Source organism: Mus musculus, chromosome 8, assembly GCF_000001635.26.
Source record: "Mus musculus strain C57BL/6J chromosome 8, GRCm38.p6 C57BL/6J".
Taxonomy (NCBI): Eukaryota; Metazoa; Chordata; class Mammalia; order Rodentia; family Muridae; genus Mus; species Mus musculus.
In genome coordinates, this window is record NC_000074.6 from 105,921,748 (window position 1) to 105,935,727 (window position 13,980).

Here is a 13,980-nt window from a genome sequence, read left to right on the forward strand (position 1 = left end):
GTATGCCTTGAGAGGTGGAAGTGGGAGGATCAGGAGTTCAAGGTCATCCTTAGCTACATAGTGAGTTTGAAGCCAGTATGGGATACATCTAAAAGTTTATTTTAGATGGGAAGAGGTTGTTTGTTTAAAGAAATAAGGGAAAGAAAGCTAGAGTAGGCTCTGAATACTTCTTGGCTTTGGTAGAATCCTTGAATGGACATAAAAGAGTTAATGTTAGAGCATTCATTTGGATCCAGAACCCTCTGCGGCTACTCCAGGACATCGTTAAAATAGGCAGTTCCTGGTCAACTGGCATAGGCTGCCATCCTTCTGGGCACACCCTGCTCTGTCTCTGTCTTCTTTCCTGTCTCCCTTTGCCTCATGAACTCTTAGAAGGAATATGTGAGGGCACAGATCGTGTTTTATTCTCCTGAGTCATTCTCTCCTCCTTCCCTCACTCTCCCTTCCCCTCTTTCTCGCCCTCTCTATTTTGAGGCTCAGAATTGAACTCTGGGCCTTGTAGAGTGATAATTAAGCACTGTATCACTAAGCAGCATGCTTACCCCTTTACCCTATTTAATTAAATGTAGCCTGTAGAAATAAATTTTGAGACATTGGTCTTTATGTTGCCAAGCTAATCCAAACTTCTGGGGCTAGTCATCTGGGTAGCTGAGATCTATCTTTTAAAAACTCCAATTCTGTCTTGATCTTTTAGCTGAGACAGTGGTTTTCTTTTTTTTTTTGTGATTCTTTTTTTTTTTTGTTTTTGTTTTTGTTTTTGTTTTTTTGAGACAGGGTTTCTCTGTATAGCCCTGGCTGTCCTGGAACTCACTTTGTAGACCAGGCTGGCCTCCAACTCAGAAATCTGCCTGCTTCTGCCTCCTAAGTGCTGAGATTAAAGGCGTGCGCCACCACGCCCGGCTCAGTGCTGATTCTTAATACTGTGACACTTCAGTATAGTTCCTCATGTTGTGGTGACCCCCAACCATAAAATTATTTTGTTGCTAGTTTATAACTCTAATTTCTCTACTGTTATAAATCACAATGTAAATGTCTGATATTCAGGATATCTGATATGTGACACCCTCGACACCCCCCCCCCCACACACACACACAAGGATTGTGACCCACAGGTTAAGAACTGCTGGACTAAGCCAGGCATGTGGCCAGCCTGGTCTACAAAGTGAGTTCCAGGACAGCCAGAGCTATACAGAGAAACCCTGTCTCGAAACAAAACAAAACAAAAACCAAACAAAACAAAAAAAAAACAAAAACAAAAACAAAAGCAAAACAAAAAGAACTGCTGGACTAAGATCAAATACAAACTTTAGGACTGCAGATATATACCACTTGCCTAGTATGCTTCAAGTTTTGTTTCCTGCTGAATCCGGCTGAAGATGGTCAAGTGGTGGGGTCACTTGAGCCTAGAAGGTTTGAGAGGGACCTGGGAAACACAAAGAGCAATGTCTCAAAACCATCAGGGCATGATGCTCCACTCTTAGAATCCCAGCACTCACAAAGCTGAGACTGGCCTTATGAGACCTTGTCTCATCTCAACAAATAAACTCCTTGAAACCCTCTGTTCTTGTCTTTTTCTCTCAGCCTTCAGACTGTCCTTTGAAATCCTCTTCTGTGGTCCTCACACCCTCTCTAGCCGCTGAGGAGTGTGCGGAGGATCAGAGGTGCCCACCAGTGTCCAGTTGCTACATTTTGCTATTTTTTTTTTAAATCATAACCTTGGGGTAGCTTCTAAGTGTGTTGTCCTTACTTTACAATGAGATTCTGTTCGCCTGAGTGAACCAAAGCTCTATTTCCCAGAATTTCTTCTGTGCCCTTTTCTACTGCTTTCTTTCGAGCCCACGTAAGTACAGAAAGAAGGCCTTTGAGGGTGGGAATACTGGGTCTGAAAATATAAAAATACATCTTGAGACAAAGCTAAAGGAAGAACTGAGTCATGATAGCAAGCCCAGGTTTGTTCCTTCCTCCCCCTGGCTGCTCTATAGATGGACTACCTTCTTAACCCAAAGTCATGGGCTATATCAGGAAGCTCAGGGCTCAGGTAAGCTAAAACATCCTACGCTCCATGCCATGCATGTAGTCAAGAAGTTAAAGAAGATGGGAAACATGTTCTTAAAATCCAGAACTCTCAAAATTATGAGAGACTTAGAATTATGATCTGTTCAGTCACTCCATGTTGAAAGTGAGGAAGCTGTGAATTCTCTTAGGTCATACACAGAAGTGAAATTGGTCACCTGGCTTATAGCCTGACGCTTTAATCTGTCACCACAGTGTCATCTAGAAGAGACGTGGGTCATTTATTCTCTTCTAGTCTTACTTGAGAGTGGTCAGCCTGCTGCCAGAGGAAGTCTGAGGCCGCAGATGAGCAGGGTTTGCTGCCAGAGGAAAGCAGCTTCCTTACCCTGTGCCTCATTCCTCATTCCCTTTCAGGACTTTCAGGCTCAAAGGAAGAGTAGTAGCCTTGGGAACTGTTCTGCCATCTTCTCCCACTCAAATAGAAGGGACAGAGAGAAAAGGGGGACAAGTCCTCCGATCTGGAACATAATACTTTTCTATATTGGTGCCTCTCCCTCTAAATGATAGCTGGAGTCCACAGAGGAATGGCTTGGGCCCAGGAGAAAAGTAGGAGATAAAGAGGAGAATTTGGTTAGGGAGTGATCCTTCCCTCCCCACTCTCTGCAGTTGTCCTCTCTGCCAGGAACAAAGGTCTCTGGGACCTGTGTAATAGGGAGAAAGGCAGCCAGACTCAGAGTGAAGGTAATTCCTTTCCTCCCTTAGCCTCAGCCCAGGGCCCAGCTCCACCCATGCAAATGTCCAGAGATTCACAAAGAGTATGTATTAGTAGCATATGTATTGAAGCTGGCTTCTAATCTCCTAAATGTCTGTAGGCAGAGCTAAGTGGCCTCTTAACATTTCCTGCCTGCCATCACCCTGGCTGGTGTTTCAGTCCAGATGCAGATAGAAACCTCTGGGAGGACTCTAGCTGCATATGTATCAAAAGATGGCCTAGTCGGCCATCACTGGAAAGAGAGGCCCATTGGACACGCAAACTTTATATGCCCCAGTACAGGGGAACGCCAGGGCCAAAAAGGGGAAGTGGGTGGGTAGGGGAGTGGGGGTGGGTGGGTATGGGGGACTTTTGGTATAGCATTGGAAATGTAAATGAGCTAAATACCTAATAAAAAATGGAAAAAAAAAAGAAATTAAAGCCAAAAAAAAAAAAAAAAGAAACCTCTGGGAGACTAGCCAGCTGCTACTTGGGACCTGTCCTATTGTCAACCACCTGAGGCCCTTGAATGTCCCTGTCTGATCCCAGTGATATATACTGAAGTCAGAGTTATGTCCTTCAGCCAGAAAAGTCAGTTAAAACTTTGGAAGTGGCAACATATGGCTGTTAAATCATCTTTCTTTTTCTCAAATCCAAAATACCTCCTGACCAGTCAGTCATAGCTTGGCAGACAAACTTAGCCTCCAGAGAAGCAGGTGGGATGGGCTGCAGGTACTGAGCACTTTCTGGCGAGATGCTGGATCAGACTTGAGGCCAGAAGTGGGACTGTGGAAGATGTGGGAGGCTGCTCACTGTCTGAAAGCTGGATGAGAGCCACTTCCCTGTGTTAAGCTTGCTTGACTTCCAACTGCATTTTTTTCTAACATACCAAGGTATGGCTTGAGTCACACTGGGAAGCACCACCAGCAAGCTTGCTCCCAGCTCTTCAAAGATGGGGAGCGCTGGGGGCCTTCCAGAGAGCTGTGCTGGCCCTCAGGCGAATGAGTTCATTGGCATTCTGTACACAGTGGCACGAACACGATAATTGATAAGGCGAGAGTTTGGGGGAGTGGGAAGGGTGGATCAATCTGGCTTGGTTTAGCACTAACAGGCTGACTGCCTGACAAGCAGCAGGGGTCTGTGCCTGGTGCTTGCTTGCCTCTGCTACTGTGGACATGGAGATGTTTACGCTCACTGTGAGCTCTGCTGAGAGGCCTGGCTAAGACTGTCAGGCAGGTCCCAAGCTGCAGGAGCCCGGGTTTACCTGAGGGAGGAAGCCTCTAGTTCATCCATGTTCAGCTTTCTAGCTTGTGAATCCAGCTTTACCGCTATTATATCTTTTGCAGAGAAACTGCTACTTTTTTGCTTGGAGGAAGATTTTTGAGCTAGAGTCTCATTGTCTATGAAGTACAAGGTCGCTTTGAACTCTTGATCCTCCTGCCTCCACCTACCAAGTATTGTAATCTTTTGTTATCATTATTATTGTTGTTAATTTTTCAAGACAAGGTTTCTCTGTATAGTTCTGGCTGTCCTGAAACTCCTCTGTAGAGCAAGCTAACCTCAAACTCAGAGATTCCCTTGCCTCTGCCTCCTGATGCTGGGATTGAAGGTGTGCAACACCACACTCGGCTGAAGCTCTAGGATCTAATGTGTGTATCAAAATGCCTGACTTAGGACTTGCTCCTCTGTACAAAATCAAATAAGGGACAGAGTCAGAATCATGCAGCTGGTGTTTGGAGTCCCCTGATCTGCCTTGGAGCTATTCTTCCAAGAAGCCTGGCTAGACAGCAGTGTGTTTCTTAGTTACCATAGAAGCCCAGCAGGGCAGCACAACACAGGTATTCTGATCCAGTCTGTTCCCTGCTGGGCTTGCCCTGTTCATCAGATGCTCTGATAGGCCTGCTGCTTCCACCCTGTAAGTGAGACACAGAGGTTTGTGCTCAAGTGGAGCAGCAACAGAAAACCACGGGGCTTTCTTTCTTTCTTTTTTTTTTAATTGTTTTAATGTAAATGGATGTGTTTCTTGCCTATATGTCTGTGTAGACTGTGCATGCCCACAGAAGCCAGAAAAGGTGTCAGGCCCCTTGGAACTTGAGTTATGGACCATTGTGAGCTGCCATGTGAGTGCTAGGCATCAAACCAGGTCCTCTGAAGAGCAGCCAGTCCTCTTAACCTCTGAGCCTTCCCTCAGCCCTACACAGACCCTTCTTACTTTGTGAACCAAAAGCTTTTCTGGCAGTTATCACTCATCCTCCTCATCTCAACACTGGAACCTGAGCTGCACACACTCACAGGTTGCAGGACCTTCTTGTCTGATGGGAGAGCGACTCTTAGTAGCACACTGCTCTCGGTCAGCAAGGTTTCTCTAGACCACCATGGCTACATGTCTTCAGCCTTGACTTTTTTCCTCCTGAGTGCTAGAATCACTAGGTGCTGGCCTAATGGCAATTGTGGTTCTGATTCATGCCCAATCCTAGCTAAGTTCAATAAAGTCTAAGAATTTCTTTTTAAAAGGCAGGAGAGGACAGTGACGACAAGGCAAGCTCCCGCCCCCTTCCTTAGTCTTCCTGATGAGTCTTCTCTTTGCATCACTTCTGTCAAGCAGTTCGGAAGGGGTGACCTCTTGTCTAGCAAGAGGTTAAGGGAGCCCTCCTAGGGTAATGGGAATCAGGTGTGTGCATTCGTTAAATGGCCACATCCCTACCTGGAATGTGGTCTCTTGGAACATGGGCCTGAGCACTCTGCAGAGCATCTTAGAGGCTCCTCAAGCAAGGCGAAGGATACCACAGAGTAGGACAGGCAGACTTCAACTACCAGAAAAGAAAGAAGTGGTGCCCCTGGCAACATAGAGCCTATGTAGCAGACTAGGAAATTATCCAGATGCCTATTGTAAGCATCAGAGGCCTTTCTAAAAGTTCTCTTAGGAGAATCAGAGCCCTAGAACCTGTCCTCCAGTAAGGCATCTTAAGGATTCACAGCACTTGGCTTCTCCAGACTGACTTCCATTAGACAGCATCCACTGGTACTTACTTCACCTATACCTATCGAGTGCCTCCTACATGTGCTGTACCAAGCACTAGGGCTCGGTACTAAACTGAGAGAATTGTAAGCATTAGAGGGCTGGGAAATCACCTAAGGAAATGCCCTTCACCCTAAGAATTTATGTTCAGCCAGGTAAAGACAAGCTAGGGAGGCTGAGACCAGGGGTTGACAGCTGCTTGATGAGTGTCTAAGACAAGGCAGCTTTGCTTACCTGAAGCAGAACAGGCTTTCAGGAGAGCTCTGTAGGGACAGAATATACTAGGAGGATGCTTGACATGGTACTTATTGGAATTGTTGGTTTGGTTTTTAAAGACAGGATTTCTGTGTAGCCCTAGCTAACTTGAAACTAGCTCTGTAGACCATGCTGGCCTGGAATTCACAGAGACCCACCTATCTCTGACCCCTGAATGCTGGGATTAAAGGTATGTACTACCACTGCCTGGCTTGTTTGTTTATTTTGAGAGAGAGAGAGAGAGAGAGAGAGAGACTCACTATACAGACCACACTGGCCTTGAACTCACAGACATCTGCCTGCCTCTTTCCCCCAAATGTTAAGATTAAAGGCATGTACCATGTCACTTGGCTAATCACAGGAGCTTTTGTGGCTCAAGAGGTCATACAACCTGGATATAGCCTCTGAAAAGAGTTGTTATCACTATCTGGCCCCAGAAGTCCCTATCTGTCTCAGTCAGGGTTCTCTAGAGTCACAGAACTTATGGAATGCCTCTCTGTATTGAGGAAATTTATTGTGATGACTTATAGTCTGTAGACCAACTCCCCAACAATGGTCAGCTGTGAATGGGAAGTCCAAGAATCTAGTAGTTGCTCAGTCCCACGAGGCTAATTGTTTCAACTGGTCTTCTGTAAAAGTAGGTTCCAACAGATGTGCGTGGAAGTAAATGCAAGCAGGTGAAAAAGAACGAATCTTCCTTCTTCCAGTGTCCTTATGTAGGTCTCCAGATTAAAGGTGTGCACCACCACGTCTGGATCAGGGATTTGTTTTGTCCCAGGCGGACCTTGAATTTAGAGATCTCCTTGCCTTAGTCTACTGGGATTAAAGGTGTGTACTACCTTGACTGGGCCTAAGCTTTTTGTAGCCACTATGCTTCAAGATCTCCATGTCAAGATCCAGGTTAGAAACTTGAATCTTCCAGCCTTAAGATCTGGATCACAGGTGAGCCATCCAATTCTGGATTGTAGTTCATTCCAGACATAGTCAAGTTAACAACTAGGAACAACCATTATACTACCCTATTACCAGCCTGAAAAATATAGATAGATTAAATGTTATTTTATTTTCTCTTGGTGGCCAGGAGGCTCAGGCTGAGGCAGGGAATTTCTTGGAAGTTTGGAGGTGAGACCCTCTCAGTAAGGCTAAATAAAAAGTTCCCCTCTACTTGGCCTGGTACAGACAGATGGTTGTTGGAGCTTAGTTATGGTGAGAAAATTTGGCTCACTCCCCAAAACTCTAGGTGAGCAGTTAAGAACGGTTCTCACGGAGTACAGTTCAGTTCCCAGTACTCACATAGGAGCTCACAGCTGCCTGTAACTCCTGTTCCATCTCTCCTCCATTGGATGGCACCTGTATCTATGTGGTACATATTCATGTACTCGGGTACACACGCGTATACCTGAAAAAGGGAAAAGGGGCAGGTATATGGATCTCTGTAAGTTACAGGCTAGCCTGGTCTCCATGTTGAGTTCTAGGCTAGGCAGGGCTCTATACAAAGAGACCATGTTTCAAAAACAAAACAACAAAAACAAACAAAAAGCTCCCTAGGATAGATTAGGGGTCTGGTAAGGGGCCGTCTTTTATAGCCAGCCTTTGGGTGTAGAACACTTAAGTTCCCTGCCTAGGGTAGATGACAGGTCCTTTTCCTCTGCCAGACTCCACCAGGCATCAAGCATCGCTTGCTCAGGGACCTGAGTCAGCACTCAGGGAAGGAGGTTCAGAATGCTGCAGGCACGAGAGGAGAGGTGCTGCCTGTCTAGACAGTGCACAGGTGCTGGGTGGATCCTGATTCTGTGGTGTGGCACCATCCCCATGGGAGGGCGGTGCTGCGTCTGCTCACACTAATGCTTGGCCTTGCTTTCTAGCCCTGGCCTAGTGTATCTAATCTGGCCAAGGACTTCATTGACCGCCTGCTGACCGTGGACCCTGGAGCCCGGATGACTGCACTGCAGGCCCTAAGACACCCATGGGTAGTAAGCATGGCAGCCTCTTCATCCATGAAGAATCTGCACCGATCCATCTCCCAGAATCTCCTCAAGCGGGCTTCCTCTCGTTGCCAGAGCACCAAGTCTTCCCAGTCCACGCGTTCCAGCCGCTCCACTCGTTCCAACAAGTCACGCCGTGTTCGGGAGCGCGAACTGCGGGAGCTTAACCTGCGCTATCAACAGCAGTATAACGGCTGAGCCACCAGCTATGACATGGACACACTAGTGTCTCATCTGGACACTTTCTGCCATGTCACCTGGGCCTAATACCTTCTCTATAGCTAGACCTCATGCCCAGCAGTATGTAGGGTATGTCTGGACCCAGCTCCTCTCTGTACCTTTAGTAGCCCCTACCTCCTATCACAGGCCTGGCCTGTTAGGATGGAATGGTGGCAGGACTGAGTCTCCACTGATCTCTTTAATTTTTGCCACTTTCTTGGACCAAGCGGGGCTACTGTGTTGGGTAGAAGGGTCCTATGGCTCAGGACTCTTTACCCATTCCTTTTATAACCCCCTTCCCTCCACAGAGCTTTGTCTAGCTCCCACATCCTCTGCCATGCCAATCCTTAAGATTATGCTCCAGTGGGAGGTCTGGCTTGTGCCGTAGCTAACTCGCCTCATTAGTCCTTTAGTCCTTTAGCTCCAGTTAGTCTCCAGCAACCCTCTCTCCCCCAGCCAAGATCTGTCTGTCTTCATGGTGCCACCGGGGACACCTTCTAGTCCCCAGACTTGCCAGGACCTCTGGCTGTAGAGACTGTGGCATGGCCCTTGACCTCAGGCTCCAGCCTCTCTATGAGAGGAATCCTGTCTGTCACCCTCCGTGCCTTTGCAGAGCCCACTGTCGCCTGTCTCTCCACCAGGAGGACGCCATTTCATTCCCCAGCTGCCTCCTTCCCAACAGTGAGGGGTTAAGGGAGCTCCGTGCTGCTACCTGGGGGTGGATGTGCCTGAGGAAGGTCCTCCTCAGAACCTCCTCATCAACCTTTGTTCTGTCCTTTGCTGTACTGCCCTTTGCTGCTTCCTTCTGGAGCTGCCTGGCCCTCCTTTATAGCTCCATTGCGCCACCTCGTGTCTGGTCTGGGTATAGGTGGCCAGGGGAGGGGGTGGTGACGGATGCACAACCTTGCAAACCCACAGCCCTCTAAACGGACTAGGAAAGAAAGGCGTTGCTGAATTGGGGGAGAGTCCTGGGCTGCTCAACTCCTCTTCTGCTCAGTTTCTCCAAACCTCACCCTGGAACTTAGCCGTACTGTGTTACCTGCCTCTGAACCCTGGGTGCCTTGGGTGCTGACCTTGCTGTAAGAGCTGGCCTTGCCCTATTTGCCCTGTGCCCGTTTCTTTTCATAGCATTAACTTTCCAGGCTGGCCCCACCGAGTCTCAGGCTGGGAGGTAGGGTAGGGTTACAGGGGCAGCTTTCCCAAGGGACTGAGCCACAACAGTCCCTATAGCTGTCGTGGGCTCTCTACCACTGTTAGGCTGGAATGCAACCTCCCTCCATCTGTAGCTGCTCTCAGTGGGTAGGAAGGGGCCAGGCAGAGCCTAGCTTGGGCCTTGGCTAGATTAAGAGCCTGTCAGCAGGAAGAGTCTAGCTCCACTCAGCTCCTCTCAGGAGGCAGCCTTGGGCGAGGCGCTCTTTTCTACATATGCCACCTCCACTGGGAAACTAAACCAAAGAGACCACTCTGTGCCAAGTCAACTGTGCCTTCTATATGCTCTCTTCACACACCCCTCCCCCTGGGTAGGAGGCAGTGGAGAGCCAAAGCCTCAGAGTTCCCCCACCTACCAGTTCCCCAGGAATCCCTGGGGGTGTGAACCAATGGGGATTTATTTTTTCTCTTGCCCAAAGTAGGTCTGGTTGTGAGGATAAGACAGAGGGAGTTTAGTGTCCGGGCCTTTGATAGGTCCACCAGGCCTTCATGCCATGGACCATGGATGGAGACTGCAGTTATTTATTTGTGTACTCTGTAAATGTATCTTCTGTATCCAATAAACAGGCTGCCCTCCCTCAGGGAAGGCTGCCATTTTTTCTGACCACGCTGACTGTGCCATGGGACTAGTGGATTGTTCAAAAAGGAAGAGTAAGGGCCACTCTCTGGGCTGATTATTGCAGGAAGATCCTGACTCCTCAGCTGGTGCTGTACCAGAAGACAAAGTCCAAGTCAAGGGTAGAGCCCTCAGGAGCCTCACCTTCCCACTAAGCCATGATGAAAGACGAGGGTACCCAAGAGAAACTGAGACGAGTATGTTTATTAGATTGAGATGGGGAACGGATCTGTGGACAGTTTAGTTGTAGGCCATGACTTGGTTGATCCAGGTACTGAACTTGCTGACCCGAGTGTACATGGCCGGTGCTTGTATGTTGCAGTTCTTAGTGCCCCAGGAGACAATCCCAATAAGCACCCAGGTGTTTCCCTTCTGGCAGACAAGAGGGCCTCCTGAGTCACCCTGAAAGGGAAGAAAAGGGGAGAAGTCAGCATGGCAGTTTGGGGACGTGTCCCACTGGACAGTGCGGAGGACAGGGTGCTTACCTGACATGAGGAGGCGCCTGAGCCACCTGCACATATCATGGCATCGGTAATGCGTGCACCCCAGTACTGCCGACACTGATTCACAGTGACCAGGGGTAGAACAACTTGCTGCAGGCGAGCTGGTGTCACATTGCCTGTGGGCCAGGAGAGGTGGTTAGGCTGGCCCATGGTGCTCTTCTGGTCTCCCCTCATTACCCAGGTTCTTACCCACACCACTGATTCGGCCCCAGCCAGTGGTGACACAGGTGAGCCCCGAAGGCAGTGCCTCGTTTGTGGAAGCCAGGCAGACTGGTGAGACTTGTGCTGTGTACCGGGCTGGCGAGGCAAGCTTCAGGAGAGTCAGGTCATTGTTCATGGTGTTGGCGTTCCAGTTAGGGTGTGTGATGGCCTGTGGAGCCAGTCAGTAGTCATGTAAAGCTGGAGTGGGCACAGGTGCCCAGGCCTGTGCTGAGGCGGGTAGGTCAGGGCATGCCTGGATGCCCTGCAGTCCATTTTCCCTTTCTACATGCACAGCTAGTACTTACCCTTGCGATCGAGAGGACCTGCACAGGTTCAGCATTGGAAGATCGGTCATATTCTCCCAAAACGACAAAGTGGCGTCCAGGCCTGCAAGGATAATGGGAATGGGCAGCTGCTAAGTGGTTTCAGAGCGGGCATCCAAGGGAGGGGGATACACTCACGTGACTTGGCAGTGGGCAGCCGTGACCACCCAGTTCGGACTGATGAGAGAACCACCGCAGAAGTGGAAGCCGGTGTTATCCTAGGGTCAAAAGTTAGATACATGAATGGGCTTAAGTTACCCATAGCCTAAAGCACCCAGGACCCCAACCCACCCATAGGGTGCATTACCTGGAGAGACACCTGCCAGGGCCAGGAGCCTGGCACTGCATTCTCCCCGTTGACAATTCTCTGATTGTAGCTCAGTGCAGGCGTGATGGCAGGAACACCACAGCCTGAACATAGATAGGGCTGGTGAGAATCCAATCCCAGTCTACCTCTCCCTAATGCCTTCTTCAAGGTGCCCCCAGGCTGTAGATCCAGGAGGAGGTCCAAGAGAATTACTCCAAGGCCTTCCCTTGAGTGCCTTTTAGGCATACACAGCTATCTTGGTTACCCCACCCTACCAGCCTTCAAGTCCTGTGCATGCTTTCACAGCTACCAACCTAGTCCTAATGTACCTTGGGCCAGTTTTCTCTCTAATTCCTGCTATCATCTCCCTGCCCTCTGTTTTTCTAGGCCTGCACAGTCTACCATGCAGCTAGAAGGCTTTGTTAGTCTATACACATCTCTTATATGTTCCTGAGCCTCCTTAGGTCTGGCTCAAGCTCCCGCCTCATTTGTGAGACCGGTCCCTGGCTCTTCCCTTACTCTCAGCCCTGAAGGTTCCTTCCTTTTGCTTACACTGTCCGTTCCCTTCTCATCAGGCTGGCTCCTTGTCTGGGCCCCTGAACAGCCAAGGTCGGTTCCCAGCCCACTTACCCCAGGAGGAGCCAAGGAGGACCAGGCTAAGGGTTAGGCTGAGCAGTAGCATTGTGACAAATAAGGAATGGTGTTGAGATGGTCTGGCGCTTTATTTATGGACATCCTTGTCCTTGGGCAGAAGTCTTGGGCCTGAGACTAGGCCAGCTGTGTGGTCTTGGCATAGCCCCACACCTGCTTTAAGGAGAGGACTTCTCAGACCAAAGTCCTTGGAATTATCAAGTACCCAGGTGTGAGGTTCTCACTTCCATCTTTCCAAACCTTGGCTTCCCATTGACTTTCTGAATCACCTCCTACCTCAAGTGTTGACCACTGGGTACCAAGGACATACGGCTGAACTAGGTCTAAAGTGTCAACCTGGTTGGTGGTTGGGACCTATGAAATTCCCAGGGCTATTGGGAATACTGGAGTTTCAAAGAAGCCTGTTCAGAGCATGGGGGTGTTATGACTGGTGGAGAGAATGGCCAGATGTAGCCAACCTCTGCCAGGAAGGCCAGGGAGGAAGGTTCCAGCAGGTTGTGAATCCTAACAGACAGCATCTTGGATTTCTCATCAGTATGGAACAGGAGTCAGAGGTTTGCCCAGAGAGGCCATTCTCTTACCAGCACAAGGCAAACCTCATACGTCTGACTCTCTGAGACCTATGTTACTGGTAAGTGTGAGCTCTCAGTGGCTAAGAGACCCTGGGTTGAAGCTGGTAGTAGAAAATCTTTTTCTAGACCTCAGCTTGCCATAGGCGAGATATGTGCACAGCATATTTATTATTGAGCTCCAGGCTGAGCTTGAACCGGTGGAGAGAGGGTGCTTCTATATGCAGAGTTACAATGGTGAGTTGGCTTGAATTTTTCTAGGGCATCAAAGGCTTTGACAGGCTCAAGAATACCTCATTCTAAGCCCGGTGTGGTGGTGCACGCCTTTAATCCCAGCACTCTTCTTCACTGAGTGCCAGGAGGCAGAGGCAGGCAGATTTCTGAGTTCGAGGCCAACCTGGTCTACAAAGTGAGTTCCAGGACAGCCAGGGCTATACAGAGAAACCCTGTCTAGAAAAAACCAAAAAAAAAAAAAAATAATAATAATAATACCTCAGTCTAAAATGTGAAGCAGGTGAACGGGTAAATAAAGAACACAGATCAGATATGAGGAAATATGAATTATAAAGGCTGGTGGACATAGGGATGTTTACTAAACTAGCCCTTTCGCTTTACTATCGTATATACTATTTTTCATAATAAAGTCTTGGGGGAACAATCAGGGGCCAAGGGTGTCCAGCCTGGAGGAGAACCTCTCTAGAGAACGTGCCTTATCCATTCTGAAGCCCCAGTGGAGCTCAGCTACTCGCAGGGCAGGGTGTTTCTACCCAGAGGGCCTGGCACTCAGTGAAGAGACCTCGCTATGAAACATTAGCTGTGTCATCTTGCCCCGCAAGTCCACCACCCCTTTCAGCCCAGAGGACAGAGGCTATCTCCTTCCTCACAGTCCCACGTGTGTAGACAAAGCCCAGCTTCTCACAAGCTCACACATGTTCGGTCCTCTGAGGGCTGTCCTAAGTAGAGGAACTGTAGGTGGTGAGAGGTGCTTAGTGGGAACTTGTCAGGAAGTGGTTGCTCTATCAGCATTTTAGCCTCCTAAGGTCCCAGGGTAGCTGGTGGAAAAAGGTGGTTACTGATAAGAAAGGGAAAGGCTAACAGTGGGGATTGTCCATCGGGGTCTTCCAAGACAGGGTACTGGTGGGGTAAGTTTCTACCATATGGAACTATGGTTTGGGGATGACAGGATATAGCTTTCTACCCCAAAGCTTATAGTCCTGGGCTTCTGCACGGATAGATCCCTGAGGTGAGGAGGAGGAGGACCTCAGGCCAAGAACTGGGTCTGTCGTCCTTAGGTGAATACCTCAGCCACAAAACTCCTACAGATGCTTGGCTCACTCCTCTCAAGAAAGACACAGCCTT

At 48.9% G+C, this 13,980-nt stretch overlaps 2 protein-coding genes across 2 annotated transcripts in view; one reads left to right on the forward strand and one right to left on the reverse strand.

Moving 5' to 3' along the window:
* Positions 1–10,055, forward strand: part of Pskh1 (protein serine kinase H1) — a 31,329-nt gene extending 21,274 nt beyond the window's left edge. Inside the window, exon 3 of the mRNA NM_173432.2 lies at positions 7,904–10,055. Within this exon, the coding sequence (NP_775608.1) occupies positions 7,904–8,221 (318 nt within the window). The 3' untranslated portion in view covers positions 8,222–10,055. The remainder of the gene's footprint in view (positions 1–7,903) is intronic.
* A 191-nt stretch (positions 10,056–10,246) lies between these two features.
* Positions 10,247–12,115, reverse strand: Ctrl (chymotrypsin-like). Its single transcript, NM_023182.2, has 7 exons — positions 12,032–12,115; positions 11,402–11,505; positions 11,233–11,312; positions 11,077–11,158; positions 10,760–10,940; positions 10,553–10,686; positions 10,247–10,469 (listed from the first exon to the last, which is right to left on the reverse strand). Exons 1-7 carry the CDS (start codon positions 12,081–12,083, stop codon positions 10,308–10,310), a joined length of 795 nt encoding a protein of 264 aa, NP_075671.1. The 5' UTR covers positions 12,084–12,115; the 3' UTR covers positions 10,247–10,307.
* Positions 12,116–13,980: the final 1,865 nt, after the last annotated feature.